At 43.5% G+C, this 25,917-nt stretch overlaps 1 protein-coding gene across 1 annotated transcript in view; it reads right to left on the reverse strand.

The window, feature by feature from the left end:
* ACE2 (angiotensin converting enzyme 2) overlaps nucleotides 1–25,917 on the reverse strand; it is a 459,770-nt gene that overhangs the window by 382,784 nt on the left and 51,069 nt on the right. Inside the window, exon 2 of the mRNA XM_086934340.1 lies at nucleotides 2,662–2,820. Within this exon, the coding sequence (XP_086790466.1) occupies nucleotides 2,662–2,820 (159 nt within the window). The remainder of the gene's footprint in view (nucleotides 1–2,661; nucleotides 2,821–25,917) is intronic.

Consider the following 25,917-nt stretch of genomic DNA (forward strand, 5'->3'; position numbering starts at 1 on the left):
CTACTGAAGTGTTTCAGATTTTTAGAAAGAATTGGAGGATTTAAAAGCTGACAACATTATAGGACCAATGAGTCCTCTTATCACGGATAGCATAGGCCAGACACTAAAAGATCAGCTTGTCAGGAGCCACTTCACCAAGGGAGACAAAAAGAAGGACCAGGTAACAGGATTCTATCCCTGCATGAACTGCAAAGCATGTAGAAATAGTAAAAAAATTAAAGAGTTCAGGGTACCAGGATGAAAAATAAAGCGAAGAATTGGAAAAACGATGAACTGTAATTCTAATTACACAGTGTATTGTTTAATATGTCTGTGTGACAAGAATTACGTTGGGAGCACGATCCACCCAACAAAGAACAGGATTCTTGAACACATGCGTGCCATAAAGAATCATGACTTAACCTATGGGCGAATTTTGCGAATCTCGCGTTCGCGAATTTTGCGGATTTGCGAACTCGCAATCTGCAAAATCCGCGAATTCTCGCGAATTTGCGGATTTTTTTTGTGTGTTTGCGCGGGTTTCTGCCAGTTCGCAAGGGTTTTGTACAATGTCGCAAATTGCGAACTTACCTGTCGGGTCGCAAGTTTCGCGAACTTGTTGTTTCTACGTGTCCAGCCTGTTTGGGACACTCTTCTTCATCACTGCCACTCTCTGTCACCACTGCCACTCTCTGACTACTCATGCCACCCTCTGGCCCACCCATGCCACCCTCTGTTTCATCACAGCACCCTCTGGTTGTCCAGTCAGTGTACATTATTGTGGCAACGCAAGCACACCTTCCCTGCCTCAAGTGACCTGAATTAATTTGGGGCTGATTAATGTGTCACAGAATATTTTTTTAGCTGGCACCTGCTTCCTTAGTGCTTCCTGATTAGTGATCTTTTGAACTTGCTAAGTGCTTTCATTGTTGCAAAATTAGTTACAACACCTGCCCTGCCCCAACTGACAATAATGAATTAGGGGCTGATTAATGGATTTGAACCTCCAGCCTGGCTCCTGCTTGTCTCCCTTAGCTGTAATTCAGGACCTTTGTGGCATATGTGTAACTATTCTGAGGTTCAGAGCAGGGTCACATAATAGTTGCAACTGGCAACTGAACTCTGGAGGGGCCCCTCAGGAAGCACTACAGGAAATGGCTACTAATGATGAGCCTGAACTTTTGAACCTGGTAAGTAGTTTCAGTTTTGCTAAGATCGTATTTCTGCAATTTTGCACTTATTCGCGGGGCGCGAAGTTGTACTGGGAAGCCGCGAACTCACGCGAACAGTGCGAGCAAAATCCGCTGCTCGCGGATTTGCGGATTTTGCGGGAGATTCGCGAATCTCGCGGATTGCGAATTTACCGAAAATCCGCAAAATCCGCGAGCGAAACGGATTTTCCGCCCATGCTTACCCGGTAGCATACCATTTTGAAGAAAAACCTAACTCAAATGCAAATCTGTTAAAGTTTTTTTGCTTGGATCAGGTCCCAAAGGGAGAAAGGGGAGGAGATAGAACTAGAAACTCAGGAAGTTGGAATCTCGCTATATTGTTGAGCTGCAGACCAAGACCCCCTGTGGTCTAAATAATGAAGAGGAGCTTTGGGTTCACATTGACTAAACAGAGATATGGGGAATCTGAAGGAAAGGAATTAGGAAGTGATCTTCCCAAGTGAAGATATTGTTCAAGTTTGCTTTGGGTTCTTTATAGGGAAGGAGTTTTAGAGAAATAGGCAGACATACATGATGTGAGAATACTAGAGTAATAAAGGAGTACAACCCCAGAGGAATGATGAATAGATTACAAAATGACTCAAAGTGAAGGCCCATTCAGGGCAGAATAAGAATGGAGACTTTTTGTAATCATATTGGTGAGGTGTAAATGAATTACAAGCCAAAGAAACATTGGCTATGTTGAAAGCCCATTCAGAGCACAATTGGAGACATGCAGAAATGAGATATGCATCGGCAATTGTTGATCAACATAGTATCATTAGGGATTGTACATATTTGACCCGAAGGACATGACTGTTATATGAAATTGTAATATCAGTATTGTCAAATATTATGAACAATAAGAAGAAGAATTAATTAATTTGAACCTTCTAAAATGGCTGGCACATTTGGTATAGGCAAATGCATTTCCGGACATTCTCTCTTTTGATTAATGCAATCAATTGTGTTGTCCTCTCTTTATCTTAAGTGTTGATTTAAATTTAAATATGGCACTGCTTTTTTAACCTAGTAACATTGAGGAAGGCGTGCAGCTGAAACGCGTCTGCCTGAATAGAATTTGTGTGGCAAATAAATATTATTAATTTACTTCTCCAGTGTGCCCCTCGATCTGTGACCGATATATATATACCGCTCCTCGTCGCACCACGGACATCGAGGCACTCCAAGTCGGGTGCTTCTTCGTGGCAGTGCCCACGTTGATATAGACGCTCCAAGACATGGTCTTCATTTTTTGACAAAGTAGAGCACTCGGTGGGTGTACGGTAGATAATTTATTTTGCCAGCAGCAAAACAAAATAATCTACAATACTTTGGCAAAGGAGTTATGTACCAAGTTGAAAAGGTTTGCATGCAACCATTTGTATGTTAAGATAATATGATCATTACGTTTTTGGCAGGTGCTATATAGGCTGTCAAATTAAGCATTTGGGAGGGATCCTTAACTTACGAGATTGTATTTGACATCCGGCAAAACAGAGGTCCCTTTCTCGCCAAGGGAGAGAATTTGAAGCTTGATTGTATTGTCATTAATCTGGACTGGTGGGAACTTGCTCGCCTCCTCGCTTGCTTTCTTGTAGAATGCAGTCCAGGCTGCGCTCGCTTCATTCTGTAAGAGATCAATTCAAAGTGCAATTAGAAGAAAGCTATTTTCCCTGGCACAGAACAGCAGGATCAGGATTGTCACACCTATTTCTTAAACAAACAAGAAGATCACTGTTTTGTAGTGTTTGCAGTCCTGCACCTAAATGCAAATCAGATATCTATATAGCTTAGCAGCATGCAGAATAGGCCCAGAAAGGGCTGTTCAATTCCAGATATTCAGGATAAATACAAATAATGTACATGAGTGCCATTATGATTCTTTGTTTGTAAATTTATTGTAAGGATATATTGAAAATTAAAACATGAGCCTGGCCATCATGGAGCTAAACTGGACACTAAAATATTGCTTGCTTCAGTCTTGCTCAGTATTTCTATATCACCCAGAACCTCCTTTAACCTTGGGCGCGGCCGCGATTCTGCGCCTGTGCGGCACATTCTGATCGCGGGTGCCGTCATGACGGCCGGGAGCCGTCATCAGTAGCACACGAGCACTGTGTGCCATGATGGGTCCCGGCCGTCATCAGCATGGAAGGGGTTAATTATAAGTGTTTGCATACCAAACCATAAATGTATTAAAAGTCACAGGACTCCAGATTGTCAATACATAAACAATACAGTTCTCTTCTTAGGTATAACTGGTGCAATGATTGGTGCACAGTATGTTGTCAACCAAAGCTTGTCAGCTGTCAGGTTTTACCAAAATGCTGGGAGGCGTGATGTAAAGCAATGTAAAAATGGTCCTTGCCTAAAGGGGTTCCCAGGCATCCTTTAAAGTCAGGAAAGATCATGAATGGAGAACATGGAAGGTATTCCATCTGGTGCACTAGTTGGAGAGTGGTGCAATAGATAGAAGTGGACTTATAGGGAGATACTTCCTGTTTCTAGGAAGGGACATGTCGGCCAAGGATGAAGCAACAATATAACACCTTCTCCAGGACTTGCTGAGGTGGCAGGGAACATTCCTCATTGTTTTGGCTACTCTGCTGCCAAATATTTCACTGATTTCGTTCCTCCACTTTTGTTGTACTTCTTTTTTCTGTTCCCTGTCCCCCTTTCCTTTGACTTTACCTTAACCTCTGTTTCTTGGGCTTATTTGTGATTTCATCTGAGCTTGGCTACCCTGGCTTGGCGTGATGGGGCTTCGGTCCCGGTTCCCGGTCAGACAGAAGGTTTAACAGTGTTCATCAGCACCGAAAAACTACTACGTTTATTACAGAATGCAAAATATATTGATGTGATACTTATGTGTATACAGCATTGCTTTATCTGTGCTTTGGTATTTTTAATAGAATTCTAAGCAATGTCTCCTTGAATCTCCTGAGCCGATATCCAATGCGTGTCCTTAACCAGGGAAGAGGTGTGGCGGTGCGCCAGGGCGACTTGACACCGCCTGCTGGGGCTCACGGTTCGATCTCCTGCGGCAGGTCAGCCCAGCACCATGTGACTTTGGGCAATAGCTTGTTTAATCTTCCCAATGGCCCCCAGTGCGGGAATGCCTCCGGGTAGCTGTGCGCTTTACAAATACTGGATTTATATTTACATTTTACCAGTGTCTCTCCTGCCCCCATTTTTTTCCTCTATCCGACCATATTTCAGATGGAACGTGTTGATGGGTGGGATTCTCAACAGCCCTCTTCATGTTACTCAGTCTATCTCCCCAGTCCCTTTTTTACATTTCCTGCCACTTGTGGGAGTGTTGCACATCTTCTAACAATGCAAGCCTTGACATTTCATTATGATTCACTCCCATTTTTCACTGGGGAAACACTCTATCAGATCTCAAATTTATATTCATAGTAAATGTTGAACGTATCACATTAAGATGATTGAGGAAGAAGTTATATGATTTTACCAGGAGTTAATGTTTCCAAATATGGCAGTTTTTTTAAGCAGGGGTTGACTCTGTCTGATTTACAATGCGTGTATATATGCACATGTCTATACAGTCATGTGTACAGAACATAAAAGCAATGTAGCCCTTCGACCAGCCCAGTGGGTATTCTTAGAAGAGTGATCACAGACTTCTGCTAAAAAACGAATCAGGCGTGTCCAACTTAGATTCATTAGGGCTGTATCTATGCCAGACAATGAGGATATCCACATAAAATACAAACGATTCCCATTTAAATACATTATACAAAAAACTATCTTATGAGGATAACATGGAAATCTGATATCTGTCCATCCATCCTGTGCATATCTTGTGCGTGCCTGAAATAAGGTGTATACCCATAACAGTGCAATTGTTCTTCATTATTTTGAATAGATTTCACCACACACATACCTCCACATACCATTTCCAAATAAAAGATTTAGGTCTTAGTGCTGCAGTTAAATGTGGAAAAATCAAAGCACTGTACACAATTCACAGGGAGGTGTCACCTGTGGAGTCCTTTAACTGCATATTGTTTAACTGAACATGGAAAAAATGTTAAACACAAGAAAACGACTTTTTCTTAAAAAACCTCTACCCGTAGACATAAGTAACTATTGCACTGCATAAAGTTCAAAGGACGTGGCCAATGGGGGGCCTGAAACACAGATACCTTGGCGGCACAGATGAGACCCTTTTGTGACTCGCAGCCCTTGAATCACGACAGACAAACCAAGAGAAAGAGCCTCAAAAGAAGTATACTGCACAGTGCTGACGAACAGTGCCCTATGTTTAAACAAATGTTATTATCAAACACTGTTGCCGAAATGCACGATAAAGCTAACATGTATAATAAAAGTTATAAGTGACCTTGCATTTATTGTGGAAGAGACAGAGAGAAAATATAATCCGTCAGGGAAGGGTGTTTAACCATGGGGTGAAGCTGGTCGGGAGGTGCTCCTGCTCAGGGAAGCAGTTGACAGGCGAGCTCCCCCTTATTGTAGCTCCCAGTCAGCTGGCCAGTGGCGGGCGGTGACCGTCAACACTGGAGAGGCGCAGAGGGGACCGAGAGACAAGCCCAGTGAGGGCCAAATAGATAATTTAAAAAAATCTAAAATGTACTTACCCTTCTTTCGCTCTCCTCTGTGTTTTCTCATGGACCCTCAGGCAACCCTCTTCTTCAAATCCTGACGCTCCTCTCAGCTGCAGATGAGCAGCATGAGATCAGTGCCAGGATTGGCTGGAGCGGGCTGCCTCGACGCTCCAGCAGGCACAAGAAGCCTGTGCCTACTCTCCATCCAGCTGTTTGAGACAGTTAGCGGGATAGGTTTACACTGCGCATGTAAGGCTGGCCGTCGCAAGACGGCCACAGTCAAGTGCGCAGTGTAAACTGGTGCCGTGAGCACACTCCCCTCCTGCCAGTCAGCAGCAATGTCCCACCCCAAAACACTGCTCAGGCTTAGAGCAGTGACAAATAAAAAGGTAATTAATTTTATTACTGTTTTCTTTGTCACTTTTGCTGCACTGGCAGCAGGGGGGCGACGCTCCTCCGCCCTACTGGTGGGGCCGCCACTGCAGTTGGCCCCAGAGAATTGACAACAGGTGGAGTGAAGCTGTCACAGTTTATTTGCTCACATAGCATAGGGATGAGGATGTTCCAGGGGCCCCACTTTTCCCAGGACGCTTGGCGCTGCAGAGGCTAACATCTTTTTTGATGCCAGTATGTGGATCAGCAGGCTCACCTCTGTACGATAACAGGCCATGTTCTGCACAGTACTCCCTGCAGTGTCTACACCTAACATGAAGGAGAATTGAAACTGCAGCGGTCTTGTTGGAAAGGATCCTTTTTTCATATTCCTGAAATAAATGCAAGATCAACTGTAGCTTTTCTAAATCTTAACTGTAAACCTGATAGATATAGTGTCCATTTCCGATACGTGGATTAATAATTCTATTTGTTGCGATTTCCTGTGGGTATCAGGGAAAAAAAGAAGCCAATGACAATTGAAAAAGCGTGGTATTGCTGCACGCCACGTTTGGCATGAACTCGTGTGAAGTGAGAGCTACAATCTCACTAGGGCTGGACTGGGAACCCAAAGCAGTCCCGGCAAATTTTGTCACAACGCACCCTATCCCCCCTGACCATCCCCTCCCCGTATGGTGCATCGTGAGTGCAGCGAGAGAGCCTGACAAGTGCAAGTAGGGTTTTTTTTTTTGGGGGGGGGGGGGGTCTCCACCAAGAAAGGTTTGGCAAAAATGGCACATTCTACAACACGTATTTCTTAAAAAAATAAAATTGTATTAGGTTTTAAAGCATAGCAAATGATGACCGTACAGTGCACCAAGACATGCCAATTTTTGTTGGGGCCCTTCAATGATTCCCTCACTATCACCTTCCAGTGCCCCACGTCTGCCAATAGCCCCTCTCTCACATGTATTTAATTTGTTTTTATAGCACCTCTCATACCAGCGTAGGGTGTCGGAGCACTGTTCATCACATACAAATATAGAGACAATGAATCATACATGCGTAAACCAATGTACAGAAAATGTTACATGAGACACAGTGAACTACAAGGTGTAGCATTCATGTCATCCATATTGGTAGACGTGTTTTAAGAGTGCTTGCTCTGGAGAAGCCCAAACTCTGGATTCAGAACGTAACAGTGGTTAGAGTTGGCCTTACTAATATGAATTTATTTCTACCCAAACAAACCCTTTTTCGCAACATTGGGATAATGAAAGACTTGGAAAAAAACATAACTTTCTAACCTGTACCATGTACTTTGCATGCAGCTCTTTGATGACCCGTCGCAGCTCACTGTGCTAGATTATGACTGTTATTTAGGAACTGCACATTAACAAAAGGATCTCTGCGAATAAAGCAGTAACCCACTAATGGCTAGATTCATCAAGGAGCCGTTTTGCGAGTCCTTAATTGCGATTATTAAGGAATCACTATTAAGGACTTGCAAAACGGGATTCATGTAGGAATCGCTAAATAAATTGCGATTCCTACACAATCCTTATTTGCGATTAGCAAATTGCTAATCACAAATAAGGAATAACTCTCCATTCATTCCTATGGGCTTAAAGGCCCATAGGAATGAATGGGGAGTTATTCCTTATTTGCGATTAGCTATTTGCTAATCGCAGATAAGGATGCGATTTCAAGGGTGCCAGGGGTGTCCAAAGGACACCCTGTAGCACCCCTGAAATGAAAATGTAGAGTTATGTTGTGCACACACATGTCCAAAGGACATGTGTGTGTGTAACATACAACTGAGAAAAATGCACAAAAGTGCATTTTTCTCAGTTTTCGCTATTTACCACGAAGTCTGACTTCGCGGTAAATAGCGGCAAAAAATAGCGATTTCACAATTTTTTATTGGGTCATGAATAGCATTTAAGGAATCTCAAATTGAGATTCCTTAAATGCGATCGCAATTTGAAAAATCGCATTTTTTTGCGATTTCTCAAATTGCGAGTACATGACCCAATGATGAATTTCAAATGCCATTTTTGCGGGCGCAAACGGCCAAATTCTGCGATTTGCACCGTTTGCGCCCGCAAAAATGCTTCATGAATCTAGCTGTAAGTTATTTACATAAAATACTGTTCTGTGATCTGCCTGGTCCACGTCCTTTGCATCCGGCATATTAACCATCTGTGCTACCTTAGATGAGTCAAAACTGCCACTAGACTTAACTCTGATCTCTCGCCAGCAGGTACATTAATCACCAGAGCTATCTTGACACTTTATTGTTGCGGGAAAACAACTGGATATACAAGAAACTCTGCAGCGGGTGCTTTCAAAACTGCTGCACTGCTACAAAAACGGCCCCCACTCTTCCAGGCTCCGGGGGAAACGCCTGATGCCCGGTCCGGACAGTCCGACTATGTACCATATTCAGAGTAGAGGGCAGGGACTCTAAAGACAGACTATAAGATGAAGCAGACCGTTGGGCACCTGGTGCTCTACGGCCTTCGCGATTGTAGTGGCAGCAGGAGGAGTAAGAAACAGTGGCAGAGCACATCATGGCAGCTCCTCTTAGAAAAGCCCACTGCTCACATCACAAGGGCTCCATGATAGACTGGTTGGCAATACTACTCAGGCATCTTACCAACCATAAATGTATATCTCGACAACCAATTTTCCATGCTCTAATGTCCATTTTCTGAAGCAGCGCTTTGCTGTTGCCACTGGTGCCAGGGTGTCTGTGTGTCACTCACATACGGTCTGAATGATTAATATCAGTGTGTATGTGCAGAAACAGTGTAACAAAAGGGGTACTTGTTGCTCTATAACTAAAACCTAATTGGAACACAATTTACAATGTAACCACCTACATAATGTCATAACTTTGACAGAGAGCTCACCCAAACAAAAGGCAAAGCATGACAAACGCATAAAATGCTATGGCTGAGACATGTGACCCAGAGCCTCCTTTCTCTCCAAACCTATTTTTTATTTTTTTTATTTGAGTAATGGCATAAGGTCTATCTAGAAAGTACTAAAACTGTCAGTGACAAGACCTAAAAAGAAAACGTGCTTGCTTATATTGGCCAATTGAGACCCTTGCGTTAGTTAAACATCTTATGACTTTGTATGACATGTTATTGCCTGGGCTCTTTAATGTATGAATGGCATTTCTAAACCCTAACAAATCTATATACACCCATTGCCCCACCTGCTAAAGTCCAGATCCACAGAAAGAACCAGGAAGGTTTTTTTTTTTTTTTAATAAACCATTACTTCTGCCATTTCTTATCAACTAGGCTGAGTGAATTCGAACAAAGGATGCTGAACGCAAAATTCAAACCACAGTGTGTAGAGCCAATTGTGTGCAAGACATTTACGGGACTTCATCTTTTGTAATAATGATGACACTACTGTGCCAAAGTGCTGCTTTCTTTAATCTAGCAACCCGGCAAGTGCAGGTGAGAAGGTGATGAGATGCCGGTTTACATCACAACTTAAATGCTTGCCTCTAAATAGTCTAGAACCCCACATAGCCAAGAACAAACAGTGGCCCATAAGAACAAAACGGGAACAACATAATATATATTCCATCTAAATATACTAATAACAAGACAGAAGATAAGAAGAAAGTAACAAGTTGAGACAAATAAAATACAACAATTTTTCTCACAACTTCAGGGTAAACTAGTTTAGAATTTGTTACAATAGTGAAATACAATATATGCAGCAACCAAAAGTAGCATTTTTAAAGGTAGTTCAAATATGCTGTGTGTATGTGACCAGGCAAGGTTATGATCCAATAACATGCAGACAAAATCATCCTCCAGTTTCTTTGGTGTGGAAATTATTCTGCTAAATCTTTTTTAATGACACCTCTACCAACAGGGATACTGACACGTTATGGGCTGCCACACGCTGCTTTCTACTTCACTGACATTTTCATCTTTTAACCAATCAAATCTTTTCTCATGTGCTGCTCTTTCTCCACGACGTGGGGAACACTTGAGCAACTGTTCCATGTACCATGCTCTGCTTTACTCAGAACTGCTATTTCAAAGAACAATGGTCCTGAGCAAACAAGGGATTTTAGGAAGAATTCATATAGACTTTGATGAGTACTATATATATTTCCAATGCCCAGCCGGACAAGGAATTTTATTTAAGTCAATGTTTAAATAGAAGCAAGAATGGACGTACAAGCAATTACAACAGGGCACAATCCTGTACCCAACATTAGGAAGGAAGTGAGGGAAGAAAACTAATTAGTAGTGTAAAACAAACAAATTATCAGGCAATAACTTTAGAGCGATGGTGGCTTGCACTCAAAATCTATAGTAAAGCAAGCTCTGCCAAACAATATCCACAATAATTACACACAATGGTCAATTTGAGGGACTGTTTAGGAAAGTCGACGTTTTGATCCCAAGCTCCTAATTTAGAGGGATCATCATCAGGACTAATAATAACACAATTGTGTGTATCATTGAAGTCATGATTCATGGGAGGTGTTTCATGAATCCGTAAAATTATAAGGTCTGAGCGGGCGTCAATCCTTTCCTTCTCTGAGTGCAGTCCTTGGAAGTTATTCCATGGTCCGTTGTTGCGTGTAGCAGTGTGCCCGCAGGGCTAATGGGATGTTCAGCGTGACCGCGTTGTTGGCGGTTCCTTGCTGAAGGAGCTCTAAGGATTCTCGTTGGGAGATTGCAGCGATGTGCGTCTCCGGTCCAAGGCACAATGGCAAGAACATCGGGTAGTGGGACTGAGGTAGTTTTATCCGTGCAAGTGTAGTCGCCATTTTGGATACGGAACATAGAAAGGGAGAAGGGGCTACAGACCTGGGAGTTGCTCTGGGTGGCGCCATCTTCGATAAGGATGAAGGAAACGTGGTGGCCATTTTAATAAGGTGGGAAGATAGCTGTGCGGCGCCATGTTGGGAAAGTGGAAAGGTTCGCACTACTCGTAACTGCGCTCGGGTGCTCATACTGTGAATGTGCTGAAGTGACAACCCAATATTATCGTGTGACTTCATAAACAATTAAAATTTACATTTTAAAAGTGAGTATTTGCAAGGGTTCATTGTGTTGAGAGTACACTTTTCATAATCACATTGCTTTGTTTCAAAATTGTCATTAGTGGTCTGCATGTGACTATGTCACCTTATAGAAGGGCACCGTCAAACATGGGGCTTTTGAATGTAACCAGCAGGGAGGCCCCTACCAGCATGGTGTATAGTGAGGGTTGCTTATGGTCCTTCATAGATCATAGTTAATAACAAAGTAGTCCAGTCTTCAGTTCTGTTCAGCCCATTTCTTATGGTGTCAAAGAGATTTATTGATTTTAGTTCTTCCCGATTGAGAAGCTGTGCCATGTTGCCACCTCTTTGCGGATGTTTCAATACTTTCAGAATTGTCCAGCGGATGTCATCCTCCACATGTTGGCCTCAGTGAAATGATCTACCAGTGGGGCATTCTGTGTCCTACATCTGATGCGACTCCCATGTTGTACAATCCTTGTCTTTATCTTTTGAGTCATTTGGCCGATGTATAATTTGTACCAAGGGCAGTATATTAGATAAATCACATTACAGGTATTGCAATTCGAAAAAGCACGACAGTGAACCGTGATATTGTTAAAAGTGAAACTTTTACCTTCAATCGTGAATGTACAAACATTACAGCCCCCACATTTAGAGTGTCCCAAAATGAGGGTCAGACCCCATGCAGAATCAAGAGTTGCAGAGTGGATAGGGGTTTACTCAGAACTGCAGCACTGCACAACGTCTTGCTTACTTCCAAAGGTTGGGAAAAAGTACAGTTTTTCTTCTTCACCGTATTGCCTCTCTGCACTCTAATTCAATCACCGTCTATCAATCCAACATTCTTCCCACCTTGTTTCGCATCATATCTTGACTTGTAAGCTGAGTTACCATGCACAATGGTTTCTTCTAACTACCACTACATACCATTCTACTTGTCTTATTTTTTTATAAAAATGTATTTATCCTTTTAAAGACACAAACAATATACATAACTACCCACAGCATGGGTAATTGTTAGACCTGGCATCATTGGTGTGAGTCTCCCTTCCATTTTGACGGCTTGACTCCTCTGTTTTGGTATGTTTTTGCTGGTTATATGCTTTGGGCACTGTGCCACTGCTAATCAGTGCCACAGTGCAAGTGCTCCCTATGTTAAATATATGTAATAATTGGTTATTCCATGATTGGGTTATTTGATTTATGTAGCCCCTAGTACAGTGCACCATGTGTTCCCAGGACTTGTAAATCAAATGCTGGTGGTGGGCTTGCAGCACTGGTTGTGCCACCCACAGAAGCAGCTTGTAAAGTTCGTCTCAGGCCTGCCATTGCAAGGCCTGTGTGCAGTCTAGCACTGCCATGTCGACTTGGCCAAGTGCACCCACTTGCCAGTCCCCAAACCTCCCTTTGCTTCATATTAGACACCCCTATGGTAGGCCCAAGGGCAGATTGCATTGTAAGTATAAGGTAGGACATGCTCTGATGTGTGTAGCATGTTCTAATGCTGAGCCATTTTCGTTTTTCACTATTGAAGGCTACCTGTTCTCATAGGTTAGAATGGGCAGTTAGAATATTACATTCTTATAATCCTAACTGACTCAGGGAACATGGTAGAAATTCGAATTTAGTATGCCTGAACTCAGAATAATAAAATACATCTTTAAGTAAAGTTTATTTTAATATTCTGTATTTACAAATACCACTTTTTAGAAAGCAGGTATGTGCTTGCCTAACCATTTGAGCCTACCTAAGCTGGGTTGTGTATTCTTTGTCTGGGTTTGTGAGTGACAGGGCTGGGGGATTCCATGAGACAGGCTGGGGCAACCCGGTGGTGCATAGAGAGATCTGCATTTAGATGGGGGGGGAGGAGTTGCACCTGGGACCTGAATAGGGCTGGGTCTTCCCTCTACAATGCTGGTTCCACCCCCTGTGGCTTGTCTGATGTTCTGCCCTGCACTGTGAAAGGAGAGGAGGAATCATGTCAATAGAGTGCTCCAGAGCTGTATCTTCCCTCCCCTGTGCTGGCTCCACCTCCTGTGGGGCAGCTGATGTCTCTGCCGTGCACAGTGAAAGGAAGAGAGTCATGTAAACAAAGTGCTCAGGTACTGGTTTGGACTAGCCAGAGGCCTCTCTGCCTTCAGAGAACAAAGGATTTTGGGGTATAAATATTGGGACCCTGATCCCAAGAAATTAGATCAATTCTGGAACAGGAAACCTTTCTGCCAAGGAGAAGAACCAATGAAGCTGCAGGAGTTTGGACTGCCCCTCTGCTAGTGGGATGTACCATGTTACTCCGCATACTTTTACTCCGCATACCGTTACAACGCGACTTTTACAACGCATACCATTACAACGCATAGCGCTTTGGGGTGCTGGATAATGGTAAGTATAATTTACTATTCTAACTCCAGTCCCCGTGGACCCTAGGGAAGGTGTTGGATAGTAAATTATACTTATCCCCTATCCTAGAGCGCCCCCCAGCGCAATGCGTTGTAATGGTATGCTGAGTAAAAGTCGCGTTGTAATGGTAGTGCGGAGTAAAAGATGCGTTGTAACGGGTGTATACCCTGCTAGTGTGCTGTTTGCTGGGTTGGCCTGCAGTGGTTGCTTCATTGCCAAGGGAAAGGAGAAGGAACTTTGTAAGGACTTTCATCTACAGAATATTCTGCAAGGGCTTGAACTGTGCTTGCCTCCTGCTGAAGTCTCAGGGACAAAGGACTTCACCCCCAGCACCCTCCTGAATTTCCTTGCTAGGAATTCTGACTCCAGACACTTGCGTGCCGCTGGGAGCTGGAAGCGCGACGCATCGAGAAGAAGCGTGTCGCCGCCACAGCTGAAATCATTGCACCGCCGGAGAAGAGAGCCTTTGCCGCGTCTCCCTGGAAGCGTTTGTTCATCGAAGCTGCTTGCTGTCGCATCACCGGAGAAGCGTGACGCCATTGTGAAAGTCGCTGTCACATCATCGGAGAAACGTGTCGCAGGGCCTGTCGCGGCTCCAAAGTACAGCGTCGTCGCAAGGCTGCCAGGGCGTCATCGCATCGCTGCATCGAAGGCGCCACCTTCTCGCATCGCAACCGGAGCATCGCATCGCATCAAGGCTCCATCTTGCGCACCGCAACGGATCAGCAGGCCGAGAATCTACGCATCACCTCTGCACCGGTAACGCTCACGACAAGTCCCCTACTCTGTGCAAGCATTGAGGAAGGACGCAACTGTTCCCCCGGGTCACGGAACCGACGCATCTCCCCTTTTGCAAGCCTTTTGTTCACTTTCCGTTATGCATTCAGGTACTTTGTTGAGAACTTTGTCGCATTTACCAACAACTTGAACTAAGAGACTTTCAGCATCTTTTAAGTAATCTTAAGTGTAGTATTGTGGATTTTTGTCATTTGTGGTCTTGTGTTTGAGTCTATATAAAGAATACTTATTTTTTATAAAAACCTGTGTTGTGTCCATCTGTAGTGTTATCTCTGTATTACTGTGTATATTCACAAATGCTTAACACACTGCCTCTGAAATAAGCCTGTCTGCTCGTGCCAAGCTACCAAGGGGGTGAGCAGAGGTTATTAAAGTGTGTAATCCCCTTATCCTGACTTAGAAGTAAGGGTCCCTATTTGGACAAAGGTGAATACCATTGCCAACTAGAGACCCCCAGCTCTAACAGTAATGAATTGTGTACATTGACAGTAATATCAATAGTGGAAAGAACAGTCCAGTAAGAACATTATTATTGCAACATATCCTGCACTTCAGTGAACGTTCGATGCCACAAGGAAAAAACAACAGGTAAGCAACAACATCTATTGGTAAGGCAGGTGTACATAAACTGCCACAGGGTAGGAGTGAATCATGTACGTATGCTTGGGCAGTAAACCTCGTCACCAAGGTAACTGTGTCAGAAAGCCCCCTACTGTTTGCGCCGCTGCAAGTAAGCATTCAATGTTTGCCAGATGTCTGGTGGGCTAGAGGAGGGGGTTTGCAAGGAGTCGTAGATTTTGCTAGTAACATTTCAGAAGGTGAGGCTCCTAAGTCATCCATCCATGGTCAGACTATAAGCCTGCTGCCCAAACACAGAGCTATCTCGCATTTGGCCAGTTATAGAGCCGTCGGGGTGTACCTACAAGCCTCTTTAGGAACATCATGTGCATAACCCAACAACGCAAGGAGCGGGTCAGATGTATCAGTGAAACACACAATCTGTGAGAGCTGAGCCAAAACAGCAGTCCAGAAGTACCCCAAGTGGGCGCAAGTCCAAGTCATTTGAGCAAAATCGGCGTCTACATTGCTGCACTTAGGACAAATTGAGGACTACAAGGGATACAATTTAGCCAGGAAACATGGGGTGGTGTAAGAGCGCCTGGGGAAATTAAAGTGTATCAATTTGTGGGATGTATGTCAGTACAACGCGATCTTTTAGATCGCGGTACTTGACATCGCAGGTTTTACAACGCAAGTTGTTACAACGACTTGCGTTGGAGGGCGCGGATTTCGGAATTTTTTAATTTTATATTCCAAAACCAGTCCCCGTAACAGTAGGGAAGGTGTTGGACTATAAAATTAAAACATTCCTTATCCCACAGCGCCATCCAGCGCAAGTCGTAGTAACGACTTGCGTTGTAACAGCTGCGGGGAAAAGGTCGTGCGGTGTAAACACCGCGTTGTAAACGACGTTCCCCCAATTTGTGTCTATGATTGGGTGAGATCAGTTTGGTTTGTTAAGAGCTAAACACATGTCTTATTTAAGTCATCCACCCCAGGTTGTCTTTGGAAATGAAATCCTGCTCTTCATCAGAACAAGCATACTGTGTTCCGTGATTTTGCGTTGTGTAATCCTATATTCCCATGCCATCAGGTATACCTCTTTCATTCAACTCAAAATATTGTTCCTCTCTAGTTAAATGACACCCTCCATAACAGGTAAAGCTTTCCACATTGCTATTTCCGTTTGGGTGATAAAACAAAGTTGGTTTGTTGAATATTCCATTCCTTTTCAATCAATACTGAAAACATTTGGATAAAAACTGTGGGTTGTTATCACTAACAACACATTTACATAGTTCTACCCTATCTAAAAAAAATGTGAGAGTTTCTGTACCTGTTCCATGCACAATATTATTTTCAAGCCATCTAGAGAGATAATCAATAATCACAACGATGTATGTCATTTCATCATTATTCCCTTAAGTAGGACCCACAATGTTGATACCAATCTTCTTCCATGGCATGCATAGGCTACTTATGGGACAAAAATGTGGTCTAATTGGCGCTTTCAACTTATCGTATTGTTCACATTTCCAGAACTTTCTTTCAACATCCTTATCTCATCCCGGCCACCAGTACAGACCTTTGATTCTTCTCTTAGATTTTAAAAATTCCTACATGAGCTCCATGACAAAGGTCAAGAACTCTCTTCCACAGCCCTGTGGGAGGAATCCCTTATCCTCTTCTCCACGAAAGATCTTCTTCAACAGCGAATTCCTTCCTCTCTACTCGAAATGCATGCACATGTTTAATAATGTCATTCTTCTTTGGCCAGCAAATCATGGTGTAATCCTTCATAACACTTTATTCTTTATCAGCTTCTATCTCCTTTCTCCATTCCTCCACAGTGATACCATGTTCTTCCTTGTTCCACACATTCATCCAAATAATTTAAAGAAACCTCTTTCGTTTTGTGCAGCATGCGACTCAAAACATCTGCCACTCTAAGTACATACTGAACTTCCTAAACAAAATCCAGCAATCTTATTGAAAATCTTGCTAGGTTTGTGGAAGCATGAGACATGCCACAAGTTGTAAGTAATATTGTGAGTGGTTAGTGATCACACCTCAAGATTACGAGAAATCTCCATATAAATTGTCTGAAGCTTTCAAATCCCCCATACACTAGCGTAACAAAAGTTCAGGAGGCCCCCTTGCAAACTACAGGGAGGGGCCCCCCTGGATCTCGGGCCCCCCCACACCGCAGGGGCTTCGGGGACCTATGTTACGCCATTGCCCCCATATATGCCAGTGTTTCCCTTTCTTTTGATTTCAAATGTTTTTATTAAAATATAAAATGTGCATATCAGAGGTTATATATACAGTACAGTATAGTAAACATAATAGAACTGCGGCGCCGTTGCCGTCAGAGGAGAAAAGGAGAAAAGTAAGAAGAAAGAGGGGGGGGGGGGTTCTTATCCAGTGTTTGGGGTGTTCAGGTGTGCGTCGAGGCGTTCCCACATCACCTCCTTAGCATTGTGCTCCTTTGAGAACTTGCCGGTTATATTGTCTGCTCCTCTGAGAAATGGCACCCAGTTATCCAAGTTTTAAAATTCGCTTTGGCTGTGTTTTTCCAGTTTGCCAGGATAACTTTTAGAGCTCATCAATAAATCAAGAAGAGAGAGAGGACCAGGTAAGCTGGTCCGAATCCCCAGGGTTATATGTTCTATCAAAAAGGACCAGTACCGTTTATGTATTTAGTGAGAAGGCTCAGAGTTGTACGTTTTCCCAAGAAAAAGAAACCGCTTGGGTTTTTCATGAAGCCCTCACCCACCGACCTAGTCGGTGGCATGCTTCATCATCGGGCCCACCACAGTGACACCGAATGTGTCCCGGGTGTGCTGCGACGCCAGATGTTACTGCGGAGCTGGTATTTTTACTGAGTGTGCAGTGAAAAAAGTGAAAGGAAGTGAAAGTTAAAATGCCATACAGGAAGGTCCCAGTACCCGAGGGATAAATTAGATTTAATTTCAGGGCCCCTGTTAGCGGTTAAAAGGCAAGCGGATGCGGTGGAGTTAAATTATGAACTCCTGCATCCTGTGTGGTCGACATGTTTCAGCCAGGCCTTTTTATTATAACTGGCTTTCCTCAGGACCTTATAGTATGTGAAGAAGTGCAATTAAACTAAAAAAACTAAATTATAGTGATTGTGTTGATTTTAAAATGTGTTGCACGCCCTAAAGTGCGTATATGTGTTAGAGGGGGATTCCCTCTGGTATTGATAGGCTTTTTCTGTTGGAGCCTTCTTGGGTCACCTGGCAGAGATAGAGACCGGAATTGCCGGTCTAGATCCTCCTTGGAACCTACGTCCTTCTGCGGTGCCCGGTACACCGCAGAAGGCCGTAGGTTCCAAGGAGGCTGGCTGAAACATGTCGACCACACAGGATGCAGGAGTTAATAATTTAACTCCACCGCATCCGCTTGCCTTTTAACCCCTAACAGGGGCCCAGAAATTAAATCTAATTTATCCCTCGGGTACTGGGACCTTCCTGTATGGCATTTTAACTTTCACTTCCTTTCACTTTTTTCACTGCACACTCAGTAAAAATACCAGCTCCGCAGTAACATCTGGCGTCGCAGCACACCCCGGACACATTCGGTGTCACTGTGGTGGGCCCGATGATGAAGCATGCCACCGACTAGGTCGGTGTGTGAGGGCTTCATGAAAAACCCAAGCAGTTTATTTTTCTTCGGAAAACGTACAACTCTGAGTCTTCTAACTTTTAGAGCTATCATAGAATATTTCTCCTCTGTGCGAGACAATTAGCAATATGCACACGCAATAACGACCTATTTACCATTGTGTGTTTGCGTAAGAGCTGCTCTGAGTGTTCTGCTTCTTAAGGGTTCTGACCACGGCTGCTCAACAACTTGTCACCAATTTCTTGTGCAATAATGATGACACTACCCCTGTGCTAAAGTGAACTTGTCTTTATTCTTGCAACGCGGCAAGTACAGGAGGAAACTTGCACCAACACCTTAACTGCCTTTCAATAACCATTCTAAAACCATCATAGCCATGTGGCCAGAGGAACCAAACATGAACAAAATAACACTTAATTCTGCCACATTTGCCACTTAAACCAATTGTTCTGAGTACTTATGTCTGAGTAGCTGCTCAAGCGAAAATTTAGATTTTTATTTCATGTCAGTAAAACTACAAAATGCACAACTGTTGCTTGAGATAGGCTCATTTTATTGTCCCTGCAGAGTGAGGGACGCCTACTCTTTGACGTACACGTTGTTTGGACCCATTACCACTCAAAGGTAATAGCTTACTGTGTATTGCTGACACATTTTCAGACTAATAGCACCGCGTGGCTATCATGCATTCTCCTAAATGTACAAATCGATGCAAAATAACCACCGAAATCAATTTTGCTAGAAATGAAAATTCGATATTAGAATGGTGCATGCTCCTCTAAACCTCCTACAAACAAAACATAAAAGTGGAAAAGTCTGCTGATTTTGTTTTACAAAAACTCTCATCAGTAGTTAATGTTTTCTAGGAACACGGTTTATTATCCACTTCGTAGCATTATCCCATGTAATTGGAGGTGATAACACATAAGAATCGCTGAGTATTATTGAGTTCTGTGGGAGCCGCAGGATAATGATTAAAGGTCTTTCTGGGAAATAATTAAAAGAGAAGTCTTAACAGACTGGAGATCTTTGATCTCCTCAAAAATGCATTTATGTTTTCGACCCAGAAAAAAACGGTGTTTGTTTTTGATTTTGGATTCCTTTTTGAAAAAAGAGGCCACTCAGAAACAGTACTGGAGAGGTTACTCTTACAATCCTTTGTGAATCGGCCCCACATCTCCAACTCCTTATTGGTAAAAGTGCAAAGATGGCTGGTTTAGTCCTTACTGCTTGTACTGACTGTAGGTGCCTATTACCTGAATATTTCCATTGTAGTTGTTTTGTGCTCCGTTAACAAAGGCGTGTAAAAATACTGCAGGTATTCTACGTGCACACTAGAATGACCTTGTGAATAGGCCCCAGTATATTGTGGCATGTGGTGTGCACCAGCACTAATTTTGGGGGGAAACGCGCTTATTTTTCATCAGCAGACTTTGACTCAGAGAAAGAGACAAAGGCAAAAATGGGAGAAATTAGGAGGAAGTCGAAGATAGGCAGTGACAATGGGAGGAAGCAGGGATGACAAAGAACATGGAAGAGTGTGATAAAGAGACACGAAGTGCGGGTGGTTGAAGAAAGAGGCCTGAGGTGGAATCAAGACTAGACAGCTTCGATAAAAGGCAGGGCCAGCACTGTGCAAATCAGAAAATAGATTGGCCTGTGCATTTTTTTTTAAAATTAAGCACTGGGCCTAATTCACCAAACTTGGCATCCATGAATAAGTTAGACATTTGCATTGAGAACAGATTATTTTGGAGTACACTTTCGGAACTTGCTTCACGAAAGAACCAGAGTACTTCTTCATGCACATATGCCACCTACCAGTGTATTTGTTCTCTGGGGTTTGTAGAATCTCCCACAAATATTTGAATTGTTCTTACTTTAGCAGACTTCATACATCAAGCTAGTCCCTCAAATGTAATATAAAACGTTATTCCAACTGAGCTGAACCACAACTACAACTCCCAGAATCCGCTAGGTTGTTAAATGAAAATCCAGAACAACAAAATGCCATTTTGGAAACAATATTTTTTAAATTTCAAGGCCAAGACCATGGGAAGTGAAATTTACCTTCCCTTGGGTGTAACTGGCTGATAGATATGAAGACATTGTGTAATTATAAAGTGTTAATAAATGCATACCGCTTAGGGCAGAGCCAATGGTGGGGGGTAATTATTGGTCATTAACTGTCACAAGGACAGTAGCAACATTATTTAGTCTGGATGAGCAGACCCTGTTGCACATCTGCCCGTTGGACAAGCCTGTTGAAGATGCTGGTGGTGTGCATACTGCAAGGCTGTCCAGTCCAACATTATGGATGGTAAAGCACCAGTAAATCCTACCAGACTGTACACTTTTCTTGATCTATGATCATATTGGCCCTCATCCATCACACCAACCACTTCTTGATCATCTGCAGGAACCATTCCTTAAGTGCCTTGTTCTTTGAGAATCCGTGTCACAAACCTAATTGTTACACACAATACCTTCATGATTTTAGGTGACCTAATATTTCAGTAGATAGACCAGAACCACCCCAGCAACCATTGAGTAAATATTGTCCAGCATGTAAAAGGCCCTACCTATAATACGGAATGCACAAAAAATGTGATCTTTGATGAACACAGAAGCCGCTCATGATAGTATCTTATTCGGATAACAAATCTGTGTGTTTTTTGATCCTCTAACATTATAAAGATAATAAGTACAGTCATACACAAGTTTATGAGGAAGTGTAATCTGCTCAATGAAAAAAAGTAATGTCAAACGTAGAAAATTGTCTCTTCAAAGCTAAAACCATCAATTCCCTGTTGCAAAACTGGCTAGTTGGACTCAATGCACGTCTTAGTAGCAATTTACAAAATGGAACCTTAGTGTATAGATAAACAATGGGTGACACACTGAGTGCCGGAAACCAATCAGCTGAAACAGAACCTTGGAAGGACATTGCAGGCAATGGACCATAAAATACTCATAAAAAGAGACATCTCCCTATTTTACTGCTCCAAAGGCAAGCTAATTTAAGCCAGCAAGAAAAAAACATTTAACAAGTGTTGGTGGTGTCTTTAACAGACAAGTGCCAAAACCAAAAACGTAATTTTCACATGTGCGATGCCACAGTCTCCTTTCTACAGACAACATCACGTAACTGCTCATTAAATAACAATTTGCAGAGCTAATAAATACAGGTAATGAAGACTTGATTGCTATAGTTGAGATAAAACACAGGACACAATCTGTATGCACCAATTTTAGTGGAGATCAGACATGCAAGCAGGACTGTGATGCACAGAAATATGAATACTGAAAAAAGACTAGGAAAACAGTGCACATGAACGAGACAGGACAGAATTATGCATACAAACACAGAGCGATTTAGAACAGGGGGTGGTGATGAACAGAGTGTCTGAATTAAGCAGACCACTCTTACCCAGTCCAAAGATCAGGGCTTGATCCATCACCGTTATTTATCTCACTGCCCCATCCCAGCTCAGAACCTGGCTATATGCAAATCAGTCTGTCCCTGGCCCAGTGCATCATGGGAACAGGGCAGACTAAACTACCAAGCCAATTCTTCACCAGAAAGGAGACAAGCTACCGGGGACCGGTTTCTGGCATTTCAGCCTTCTTCGGCCCGGCTTGCTTGAATCCTGATGGAGCAGTGAGAAAGGGACTCATGTCTGAGTATACCCTGCCACACCTATAGTGGCCAATAACACAGAGGACACAAGGCAATGAGACTGCATATAACAGGGCAGATCAGAACTAGTGCACACACGGCCTAGGAGCAAATCAATCAAAGGTACAAAGAGGTGAGATAAGCAACAGATGGACAACAGACACCATTAACTAGTCGGAACAGGAAACAAATATCAAAAAATAATTAAAACAAAAATCAAAAAGCAAGGCTTGCAATACAGCACCAGGATCACTACAGAGCACAAGGAGAATCAGCAGCAAGATCAGCTGCGAGCCACTGCACACTAACCTCTGAGGGCTGAAACAGGTGGAAGCTCAGGGGAGGAGCAAAGGTGCAGGGAGCGAGCGAGGTGCAAGGAATACAACTGGTGCAAGGAATTAAGGAACCGCCAATGACGGGAGGGTAGAACTGAAGCTTGTAAAGGAGAAGACCAGTAGAACCAGGAGGTATAGGACAGTAAACATGAAAGCCAGGAATGGAGTACAAATCAGGGATCAGAGTTCTGTCATATACTACTGCAACAGCGGCACCTCACAGGCCCCTTGAGGGCGCCACTTGAAAGAATCCTGACAGTCATACAAGATCAGGTTTGTCAACTGCACTGATGACACTCGTCTGTGGAAATTTCTGTCAGACCATGAGTTAGGAAAAGATCATTTTCAAACTAGCTGTTGATGTTCTGCTATAGGGCTAAAATGGTAAAACATAACCTCACAAAATGATAAATAGATTTTGGGCGCTCTTTCCTGAAAGGAAGCACTCACCTTGTGGTCTGGATTCTAAGGGAGCAATGGAAGTTTCCACAAATGTCTGAATTCACAAGGTAAGCACTCACACCAGCAAATCCACGGCAAGTTGTGGTTGTAAGGAGGTCTTTATTTTATTTTTCTGTTATTTCTCCATTTCAAACATGCAAGGTGCAAAGTGCATCAGAGATAAACAAACACCAACAGAGGCCTTCGTCCGGGTCCAATATATATATATTCGCTCCAAACACCTCTTACTTCAGGAAGAGACTCGGACACCCAGGGCTTCTTGTAAACAATTTATTATGCAAGTAGAAAAATGTACGTTTCGCCATTACGGCTTGCTCACGCTCCTGAGCAAGATGTAATGGCGAAAGGCTACCCTTGGCCGTGGAGAGGGGAACCACTTTTGCCCTGGAGGAGAAGCATTCGGGGTGGAAAGAGCTTAAACTTGGAAACGATTTCAAGTGTCCAAGCGCGCACTACCAAAAGAAAAATACGCATGTGAACTGGTACCTCTACCTACTTAAGGATGAACATATGCTTTAATTAACAGAGGGGACTGAGCCCACTTAGGGAAATACACTGTGTTTGCTGCTTTCACAACTACAATTACCAGCATGCTGTTGGTTGCCTCCGTGTGTGCCACGCCCACTGGGGGTGTTCTCTCCAATAATAAAAGTTTGGAAAGCAGAAAGCGGCGAACTTTTTTGGCCCCTCTGTGCATAATCCATGAAGAAGGGGCATCATCGCCTTGAAACGCGTAGGATTCAAATTGAAATGCAATGAATGTTAAAGATTGCGAGCTTTACAGGCGGCAGAACCGGATGGTGTGGCAGTGCGCAGAGTTCCCTCTCAGAGCTCAAGAGCTCATTGTTGACTCACGTTAGTATACACGGCTACCCTTGGCCGTGGAGAGGGGAACCACTTTTGCTCTGGAAGAGAAGCATTCGGGGCGGAAAGAGCTTCAACTTGGAAATGATTTCCAGTGTCCAAGCTCGCACTACCAAAAGAAAAATAAGCACGTGAACTGGTACCTCTACCTACTTAAGGATGAACAGATGCTTTAATTAACAGAGGGGACTGAGCCCACTTAGGGAAATACACTGTGTTTGCTGCTTTCACAACTACAATTACCAGCATGCTGTTGGTTGCCTCCGTGTGTGCCACGCCCACTGGGGGTGCACTCTCCAATAATAAAAGGTTGGAAAGCAGAAAGCGGCGAACTTTTTTGGCCCCTCTGTGCATAACCCATGAAGAAGGGGCGTCATCGCCTTGAAACGCGTCGGATTCAAATTGAAATGCAATGAAAGTTAAAGATTGCGAGCTTTACAGGCGGCCGAACCGGATGGTGTGGCAGTGCGCAGAGTTCCCTCTCAGAGCTCAAGGGCTCATTGTTGTCACGTTAGTATACACGGCTACCCTTGGCCGTGGAGAGGGGAACCACTTTTGCTCTGGAGGAGAAGCATTCGGGGTGGAAAGAGCTTCAACTTGGAAACGATTTCCAGTGTCCAAGCGCGCACTACCAAAAGAAAAACAAGCAAGTGAACTGGTACCTCTACCTACTTAAGGATGAACATATGCTTTAATTAACAGAGGGGACTGAGCCCACTTAGGGAAATACACTGTGTTTGCTGCTTTCACAACTACAATTTCCAGCATGCTGTTGGTTGTCTCCCTGTGTGCCACACCCACTAGGGGTGTTCTCTCCAATAATAAAAGGTTGGAATACTAGAAAGCGGCGAACTTTTTTGGACCCTCTGTGCATAATCCATGAAGAAGGGGCGTCATCGCCTTGAAACGCGTCAGATTCAAATTGAAATGCAATGAAGGTTAAAGATTGCGAGCTTTAAGGGCGGCAGAACCGGATGGTGTGGCAGTGCGCAGAGTTCCCTCTCAGAGCTCAAGGGCTCATTGTTGACTCATGTTAGTATACACGGCTACCCTTGGCCGTGGAGAGGGGAACCACTTTTGCTCTGAAGGAGAAGCATTCGGGGTGGAAAGAGCTTCAACATGGAAACGATTTCCAGTGTCCAAGCTCGCACTACCAAAAGAAAAATAAGCATGTGAACTAGTACCTCTACCTACTTAAGGATGAACATATGCTTTAATAAACAGAGGGGACTGAGCCCACTTAGGGAAATACACTGTGTTTGCTGCTTTCACAACTACAATTACCAGCATGCTGTTGGTTGCCACCGTGTGTGCCACTCCCACTGGTGGTGTTCTCTCCAATAATAAAAGGTTGGAAAGCAGAAAGCGGCAAACCTTTTTGGCCCCTCTGTGCATAATCCATGAAGAAGGGGCGTCATCGCATTGAAACACGTCGGATTCAAATTGAAATGCAATGAAGGTTAAAGATTGCGAGCTTTACAGGCGGCAGGACCGGATGGTGTGTAAGTGCGCAGAGTTCCCTCTCAGAGCTCAAGGGCTCATTGTTGACTCACGTTAGTATACACGGCTACCCTTGGCCGTGGAGAGGGGAACCACTTATGCCCTGGAGGAGAAGCATCCCGGGTAGAAAGAGCTTCAAATTGGAAATGATTTCCAGTTTCCAAGCGCGCACTACCAAAAGAAAAATAAGGACGTGAACTGGTACCTCTACCTACTTAAGGATGAACATATGCTTTATTAAACAGAGGGGACTGAGCCCACTTAGGGAAATACACTGTGTTTGCTGCTTTCACAACTACAATTACCAGCATGCTGTTGGTTGCCTCCGTGTGTGCCACGCCCAATGGGGGTGTTCTCTCCAATAATAAAAGGTTGGACAGCAGAAAGCGGTGAACTTTTTTGGCCCTCAGTGCATAATCCATGAAGAAGGGGCGTCATCGCCTTGAAACGCGTAGGATTCAAATTG

Source organism: Lissotriton vulgaris, chromosome 8 (genome assembly GCF_964263255.1).
Source record: "Lissotriton vulgaris chromosome 8, aLisVul1.2, whole genome shotgun sequence".
In the NCBI taxonomy this organism is placed as follows: domain Eukaryota; kingdom Metazoa; phylum Chordata; class Amphibia; order Caudata; family Salamandridae; genus Lissotriton; species Lissotriton vulgaris.